At 43.2% G+C, this 9,199-nt stretch overlaps 1 protein-coding gene and 1 pseudogene across 2 annotated transcripts in view; one reads left to right on the plus strand and one right to left on the minus strand.

Moving 5' to 3' along the window:
* Nucleotides 1-3,152, minus strand: part of OGT (O-linked N-acetylglucosamine (GlcNAc) transferase) — a 40,995-nt gene extending 37,843 nt beyond the window's left edge. Inside the window, exon 1 of one of the 2 annotated variants that reach the window (XM_040265706.1) lies at nt 2,871-3,136. In XM_040265706.1, coding sequence (XP_040121640.1) covers nt 2,871-2,907 — 37 coding nt within the window. In that variant the 5' untranslated portion in view covers nt 2,908-3,136. Of the gene's footprint in view, nt 1-2,870 lie in introns of both variants that reach the window. The other variant, XM_040265707.1, reaches the window with a different exon arrangement.
* Nucleotides 3,102-8,134, plus strand: LOC120881629 (annotated as a pseudogene).
* Nucleotides 8,135-9,199: the final 1,065 nt, after the last annotated feature.

The following is a 9,199-nucleotide window of genomic DNA, read 5'->3' on the forward strand; positions in this document are numbered from 1 at the left end:
CACCAGATGTGTGGTTAACTCTTCAAATTATATTCATGCTTTTGTATTATTTCACAACTTAATTTTTAAATTATTTTAAGGGTGACACTAGAAACAGGCATAAGGGGAAAAAACTAAAAGTCAAGGTGCTATTTTTAAAACAGCTGATAAACAAGATGAATTCATCTGTCGAGAGCCAAAATATTTAAAGGGGTCAAACATTTTAAATCAAAATCCAAGACTGTATTATATTGCTCCTGTACCATTCCAAACTCACACTGAGACCAAATTAGCTAAATCTCACCCACGATGGTTTAACACTAGCATTTTCTAAAGAGCTCTGATACTGACTAAAAGGACTAAAACACTGCAAACAACCCTGTATAAACTAAGCAGTTACCTACAACTGCAGTGAATTTTTTAAAGAATGGGGAAATGCTAAAATATAAAACCATTCAATAAAGTGCAACTAAATTAATAATAAATGAATGCACTTTGCTGTGTGTAACTTTGTTCAGATACAAAAAGATAAAGAATATACAGCTAAAGCCCAGAGATGGAAAACAACAAGCTGCCTAAGTCTCAAGTGTAAATACTTAAACAATGATACATTACTTGGGAATTTGACCACAGTACTTCCACGAGACAGAGTAAGAAACTTTCTACAAATTAAATACTTAAATTCTACCAAGCTCCAAGTGAGAAGCTCATATTGAGCCTAGACCTTCAATCATTAGACCTGGCAAATGAACTGCATACTCAGGAAAGTAAAGTAAATTTCCTAACAAGGCACAGCTAGCTGACCACTAACGTTAAGAGCAGAGAGACCTGCATCCACATTTGTGGACGGTTATAGCTCTTATGGGCTTCCCTTGTGGCTCAGCTGGTAACGAATCTGCCTGCAATGTGGGGAACCTGGGTTCGATCCCTGGGTTGAGAAGATCCCCTGGAGAAGGGAAAGGCTACCCACTCTAGTATTCTGGCCTGGAGAATTCCAGACTGCTATTGTTCCCCAGCTCACTCTGCTTCTGTTCAATTCGGTCCCATCTATTTTGGGGCTTCCCTGGTGGCTAAGACGGTAAAGCGTCTGCCTGCAATGAGGGAGACCCGGGTTCGATTCCTGGGTCGGGAAGATCCCCTGGAGAAGGAAATGGCAATCCACTCCAGCACTCTTGCCTGGAAAATCCCATGGACGGAGGAGCCTGATAGGCTACAGCCCATGGGGTCGGAAAGAGTCGGACACGACTGAGCGACTTCACTATTCACTATATCTATTTTAAACAAGTCTCTAGAACTCCCTTCCTTGCTCTTTATTTTTAACCCATACTTTATCAACTTTTCAAAAGCCGCCTATCTGCTATTTTAACACTAGAAATGACAACTTTCTCAAATAAAATAACAGGCAGAAAAGGGCAAGCAGGGGCTTCATTGGTAGTCCAGCGGTTAAGACTCTGCGCTCCCAATGCAGGGGGCACAGGTTCCATGCCTGGTCCGGGGAACTAAGATCCCGCAAGCCGCATGGTGCGGCCAAAAAATAAAGAAAAGGGCAAGCTAGAACAAGAGAATCTAGGACAGACTCTTAAATCTTAAAAAAAAAAAAAAAAAAATCCCTGAGCGAGAGGGGAACACTACCAATCTCACTACCTACAGTCAAATATAAGATACAATTGAAGATTCATCTCTTAGTGCAGAATGTCCAAGAACAATAAAACCCTTGACATATCTCAACTGAGAAACCAACAAAAAAATAACCTCGTGGGAAACCTTAGAACCGCAGCCCAATCCCCCCTCCTCCCGCCCCAAATAGCCTCAATACGGAAAGGCAGCTGAAGGACACTCCTATAATTTGGAGTTTTCTTATTTTTAGTACTAAATGTTCTCAGACTAATTGTCTAAAAGGGCAACCGCCTTGCACTTGTGCAGCTACACTCCAGTTGCTTTACAAACTCTTCAAGCAGGGATGAAAACTCAAAAAAATATACCCCCTATGAATAAAGAAATACCGGGCTAAAGAATGGGGATGGGAGACCCAGAGCCGGCGGCGGAGGAATACAAGGACAAAGTAACACAAAGCGAGAATCGGGCGGGCAGGATGGTCAACGCCGAAGCCCCCTCACTAGAGTGGTTTCTCCCCGAGGGTAGGAAACCGACCGCAGGGCTGGCAACCACGCGAAGGAAAGGGTGTGGCTCCCCGCGGGAGCGGAGGGAGGAGGACAGGGTGGGAAATCCAGGCTGGGGGCAGCGAGTGGAATCGGGCGATGGCAAAAGGAACCCCTGGAAATTTCCAATCGAAACCGGGGCCGCTCAACCCAAGGCACAGCACACAGGCGCTGCCAGGCGCGGTGCTGCTCAAAATCCCCTGCTGGAGAGGTTACTCGGAGCGCACCCAGGAGCTTGCGCTCGTCCTTGGGGTGATGCAAAGTGAGGATACGATTACATTGGAACGGCACCCCCGCCCTAGATTGACAGAGGACCACCAAATCGGACTAAAGGGAGCGGGGTGGAGGGGGAAGAGAAGGGGGCGGTGAGCTGAACTGGGGAGAAAACGACTGCGAAGGAGAATGAAAGGCAGCGAGAAGGGCAGGGATTCCAATGCAGTCCATTCTGAGACAGTCTAAGCGCACAGGTGTAGAAGGGTCCCAAGAGAGCAGAAGGCTAGAAAATGTATAGGATTACAAAGCAAGAAAGGAAGCAAAAAGCCAAGCAAGTGAGAGAAAATGTTTTAGGAACGGACGACAGCAGAAAACCCAGATCAGATGCCGCTAGACGCCGAAAAGCTTAGCGATGCCACTGATGCAATGGGGATGGCCAGCGGGGAGGGAGTGATGAGAGGCAGAGGACGGCGCGAGACCCCAAGGGGGCGTCTGCCAAAGTAGAACAGACACCGGTACCTGTGCTGTCGGCCACGTTGCCCACGGAAGACGCCATCTGGAGCTTCTAGAGCGAGTGCAAGAAGGGGGTGATTGAATCCTGCAGCCGCCACTACTGGCAATAATGTTTCTAGAGGTAGTAGCACGAGGGCAGTAGCCGTACCAGTGCTTTGGCAGGCTTAAGCAGCAGCAACAGTTACAGCTTTCGAACCCTAGAACTCTGGTTGGCCATCTACCTCTCACGGTCTTGAAATGGCGGCGACGGCTCCTCGGCCGAAACAACACGGACCGGAACTACTTTCTGTTACAATCAAGTACCAGCGCGGAAGTAGCGCGGTAACGAGTGCTACCAACAAAATGACTATAATCAAGTCAATCTCTCCTATGTAACCTTCCGCGCAGGGCCCATTGCGACAAACACGATTATGTCTAGAGCGCATGCGAGCAGCCGTGTCAGCCCGACTGGCTATTAGGGCACTGTCTGGGGCAGGAGCCACCAAGTTTTTTTACTAGCGAAGCGGATGGTTGTAAAGAAACTATATACTTGAATGATACTTTTGCCAGTGGTATAGTCTGCTGCTGCTGCTGCTGCTGCTGCTGCTGCTGCTGCTGCTGCTGCTGCTAAGTCGCTTCAGTCGTGTCCGACTCCGTGCGACCCCATAGACGGCACCCCACCATGCTCCCCAGTCCCTGGGATTCTCCAGGCAAGAACACTGGAGTGGGTTGCCATTTCCTTCTCCAATGCACGAAAATGAAAAGTGAAAGTGAAGTTGCTCAGTCGTGTCCGACTCCCAGCGAACCCGTGGACTGCAGCCCACCAGGCTCCTCCGTCCATGGGATTTTCCAGGCAAGAGTACTGGAGTGGGTTGCTATTGCCTTCTCCATGGTATAGTCTACTACCTAGCAAAGAGCATAGATTTTAATAGGAATGCCAAAGGCGTATACAAGTTTCATCAACTTCATTCATATAGTTGGAAGATGATGAATCAATTCTGAGCAAGTAAATTTAAATGGTTATATTTCAAAGGCTAGAATTCAAAAGAGAGAATTCCAATTTGAACACGTCTTAGTTCTGATTCCAGCCATTGGTTTAAGCGCTTTGATTAAAAGGATTGAGTTTCTCAGGGCCAAATGAACCCAAGCATCTCAGATTTTGGCCATATAGCCCAAAAGTTCCAAATCCTCTTGGTGTTCACGATAATTTTGCCCCCAGTATTAACGGCAAATGCTTCACAACTCAAGGACATGCTGACAGTTTGCACTGCAAAGGCAGCAGCCATAAAAATGTTAAAGATTCATATTCTTCAAAATCCATGACCCTTCCGAGTTGACTTCATTTCCACTACATTGCTTTGCGAATTGTTACAATCAGTGATACCATTTAACTCAAGGCAGCTCAACAATGATAAATTGATTCATTTGCCATCTACCTAAACCACACATCTAAATAGAGACTAAACTGCTCCGCTTCCTTGAACAAATCAGTTCTTTATGATCCTCCTGCAGTTTCAAGTCCACTGTTCAGACGTTTTGTCACATTTGGTATTAATTTATATTGCATCTCTTGTTCCAGAAAGGATTAAAGTAGCTTGCCACATTAGCAAGAAATTACAAACCAATGAAGGCAAGAAGCTGGGTCTCTCAGAGCCTTTTTATTTCCCCAAAAATTGTCCTTGATCTAAGACAACAAATCCGTGAGTTTATTCAAAATGTTTCTACTACCTAGTCATCTTATTTTTTTAAAAAAACTTAGGTCCTCAAATTTTGCTTTAATTTCTTTGAGACAGTTCACATACTGTTAATTATGGATATGAGTGCAGAAGAAATTTGTAATATTGATAATTTCTTTTATTACATCCATAATTAAAAGTCAGGTGCAGTGAAAAAGTTCACGACACAAACTGTCCTGGAAATTGGGCACCAGCTTCTTCTCTTAATTTGATTTAACTGGTGAAACCTCTCCCCCCCCCCCCCCCCCCCCAGTGCCCCACCCCTCACTACAAGTGTTTGATCTGCGGTGAATAAAATCAGCTTTTCAACTTTTATAACAGACTTCTCAAATTCCACTGGCAGATGTTTAGGCCTTCCTGAGTCGAGGGTGCTTAGCTAATTAAGTAAAATTCTTCTTCAATGCCAGGTTATGTTGCCAGCTGGGCAAGCTATTTGGCCCATCCATACTTGTGTCTAAGTTTCCTTCTCCTGAGAGAGGAGTCAAGGGATGCTGCTGGGGAAAGCTGGGTGGTGGGGCTCACTGTGAATCAATAAGGAAACACCCCCCCCACCCCGTTGGAATCTCCAGAACCCCCTCCAGGTGCTTTCCAGGAGTAGCACCTGGAGGGTTTAGTTTGAAAGACTTATCAGATAAAACCATCTTCTTTGGCCAATCAAGTAACATTTACTAGATACTGTGCAAGGCACTGTGGGAGATGCAAAAATCAACAAGAGAAGATCTTTGCCCTCAAGGAAATTGAAGCCCAGTTAGTTAGACACAGAAAGCCACTAGAGCATAAAAAAGAAGAGCATTATAAAGGTGATAAAAAAAAATAAAGGTGATAAAATACATCAGTGTCTGTAAATATCTGAGGAGGGAACAGTCACTTCAGGCTGGAGAAGGGTGACCAAGGCCTGACCTAGGCGTTGAAGGGGGTGCTTTTGTGTGTTCTCTTTCACACCAATTTCTTTCTGTTTAGTGTTTTGTTTTGTTTTCTCCCTTTTATGGGTAGCAATTCAAAATTCAGAATCATCTAAAACAAACCAGATGCTTCTTCCACCGCAATCCCAAACTTTGCCACCTTAATAACACCGCTAATGGTATATTAGTTTTCTGTTACTGTCTCACAAATCACCTAGCGGCTTGAAACAAATACATATTTCACAGCAGTTGCACCAGCGCTTGGTGAGGGAGCCTGAGACACGCTCTGGCCACCGCCGCCGCGGCCAAATGGTTCAATGAAGCTGGAAGAATACACCGATGTAGCACCCCAGGCTCATCAGATGTTTGCGGATACTGTTCCAGAGAGAGATCGACCTCCACCCCCCCGGATTAGCTAACCAGTCATAACGAAGAAAATTTGTTTAAAAACCTTCTGGAAATCGTTGAACCTGAATAAAAGGATGAAACTGATTTCATGGTAGCACAGCAACCATCACTAGCCAGTGAGTTTGGAAAACATGATTCCTTATTTGGTAGCTGCTATGGTAAAGACAAGGCCAGCTGGGATATCAACAGGGAAGATGAACAAGATAAAACAAAATAGATCAAAGAGTGAAAGCCTAATGGGTACCTTAAAAAGGTGGCTTTCTGCAGAACAAAAACAGAAAGGCAAGAGGATCGCACCCTCTGGGAGCTCTGCCAGATGAGGATGCAGTGTCCTCTCCTCAGCACCAGTCGTTTTTAAACATGTGACTTCTGAAAGATCAATAAGATCCACTTCCCTTGGCAATCATCACTATAGTCCTACCCCTTAGCCTCTTGACCAGCAAACTCTTGAGGAGGCCTGTATCAAAATGGAGGAAGTAAGATTCAAAGTCTTGGTTCATTCTTCCAATCCAGATCCAACACAGAATGATGTCTGAAAATATTTTCAGTCTTCAGACTGAAACTCTGTGCTGAGAACAAAATAATTGAAGAGTTTAGAATCTCAGAATGGAGATTTGCATCTTCCCTCAATGAACACGAACCTGTAGTTATTGGACTTATGCCTCAAGGCTGCGCTTGGGACTTCCCTCCTGGTACAGGGGCTAGGAATTTGCCTGCCAGTGCAAGGGATACAGGTTTGATCCCTGATCTGGGAAGATGTCACATGCCTCCGAGCAACTGAGCAGATGCACTTAGAGCCCTGTGCTCCTCAACTAGAGAGCATTGAGAACCCGGGGCACCACAATGGAGGGTGGTCCGTGAAGGAAAGGCTCAAAATCCCCTCCGGGTCCTCCCCAGCATTCTATGCAAAACAAAGAACTCTCACTGGAAGAAAAAAAATGGATGTTAAGGTTGATTACGCCCAGCTCCCAGCCCGTCCCAGCCTCTGGCGGATCTCCAAATGCCTTGCCCCAGCCGTTTAAGAGAGAACTAATCCGAACAACCTTGGAGAAGAACAGGCTCCCTTAAGACAGTAGATTTCCACATATATGCCTATATACACTTACTCTTTTCTTGGGTTAGTGCAGCAGCTCACTAATCTGACTACTGCCCCTTCTCACCTCATTAAAGGTGATCTGTTCCTGTAAAGTGCCGGTCTTGTTCTTTTTCCGAACCTCGCCTTCTCTGACTCCCTTACCCTACAGTCCCTACTTGCCACGACTAGAGAAAGCCCTCTTGGCAGCCATGAAAACCCAGCACAACCAAAAATAAATAAATTCTTTAAAGAAACACTGCGTTTGATATTTTGTGCCTAGAAATGAGGTAATGTATGCTTTGGAAGGATAGCCTAGCTATTGTCTGGATAGTTCTCCCATGTAAGTTTCTGTAGTTCCTTCTCTATCCAGAGAGAACTCTTTCTTCCAAAATGAAAATCCGGAAGACAAGGACCTAGTCGTTGCCCTAGAGAACTTTGTGGATCCGTCTATGTATAGCTTGATCATTGACACCACAGGTGTCACGTTGCAAAGCCCAAGAGTGAGTCATGATGGTGTCCCTCCACACTCACCATTACAGAATAATCAAATCCAAATGAACATCGGTGGACTTACCAGCACAGATGTCCATGTGTTTGAAAGTATGTGTGCTATCATATGAATTTTGATCCTGACTCTGCTCCTGTGGTTGCAAGAGTTATGACTCAATGGAAAGTAGTGGTCTTATGGTTGTGACAAGCTTTACAGAGGAGTTGAAAAAACTTGTGAAATAAGGATAGTGCTGGGGACCAATCACATGCTGGGAGAAGGAAGGAAATCTAGCAAAAATGCCAGATGGTTCTTTTCTTGCTCCAGCTAGTTCTGATGACCGTTATCTTTTAAGCTCCAGCTTTCACTCCCATAGTAAAACACTTTACACTAGAATTGAGCGCTCAAATGTTAGGTTTTGCTTTTATGAACAACCAGATATGGATGGACAATTTGCTGATCTAATTAAACATTCAGCCAGAGCCTGGGAAAATAGAGCTTTTTGTTATTCAAGGTCTCTGTTACCTGGATATGCAGTTTACCCTGTCAGACTGACCAATCAAGTATCAAGATTCCTGCAGGTGCATTCTTTGCCATACCTGTGCTGTTTTGTTATATGTCAGCATATCAGAATAGATTTATTTAACAAACTGCTTTTGCCAAACAAAATGAAGAATTACTGAAAGATTAGGAGAACCCTCCATCTTGCACTTTGGGTTCCAGAAATGAGACTGGACTATAGTTTATAAACGTACATTATATCAAAATCTTTCACTATCATAACTGTTCAAGATTAAAGTGAAAAGAAAAGCCAATTTGTTTAGGGGTGAGGAAGTATTGCCAACATGTCTTGAGTTTATTTTTGGTTCTTTAAAAAGAACCAAAAGGTTTGAGAAGTGTGAGTTGTCTTCTATCATATGCAAAATAATGACAATGTAAAATATCAGATTCTCCTTAATCTATGCCCGCCCCCCAAGTCCTTTGCTGCTATCCATTGTGATTTTTATGCATTGAGAACACATTTCACCTGTATGCAACCTGAAGCTAAGCTGAAAGAAATTTTTAGAATAAAAATTGTGGTCTATTTAAGTGGCCTGTTTTCAAAAGATAGTGTTGAAGAAACATGCCCATGTGATAAAATGCAGAATTTACATATACACTTAAAAAGATCTTTAATCTTATAATGTAGAAAGATTTAGAATTATGAATTGACATAGACTGAGTAATAAAATGAAGATCTGCAATTTATCTTTTATGACAATTTTTTTCTAAATTGTTTTTAAGGTTGTGCTAATTTTTTGGTTGTGAAAAGTTCAGTTTTCCTGTTGCCTTCATTTTCATCCAATGATTTCTATATTTTATAAAAATGGCCTTGCATTTAAAAATCTTGAAGAAATGTAGCCGGCCAATTTAGAAATTGTTGCCTTTTCTGTCTTTATAAACACTGATACAAATTGACATAACATATAAAGACCTATGGAACTAGAACTATTATTAAATAAATATTACATGAATTTAGATTCCTATGGTAGCAAGTTTTTACATCTGTACTTTCCTCTGGTGAACGCTTTATCTCAGTTTCTTCAGTTTAGTCAACATTTTCTTGGTAGAACTTTACCACTAATTTGCATAAATGGATTGGAGGATTCTCTTGCAATATTAAAGTTTACATTAGGTTTGGAATTGACTTAGATAAAAAGAAAACATTGTTTTGCAGTTGGATTTATATTTCTCCTTAATGTAGTCAC

This window comes from Oryx dammah, unplaced genomic scaffold (genome assembly GCF_014754425.2).
Source record: "Oryx dammah isolate SB20612 unplaced genomic scaffold, SCBI_Odam_1.1 HiC_scaffold_23, whole genome shotgun sequence".
NCBI classification, from domain to species: Eukaryota; Metazoa; Chordata; class Mammalia; order Artiodactyla; family Bovidae; genus Oryx; species Oryx dammah.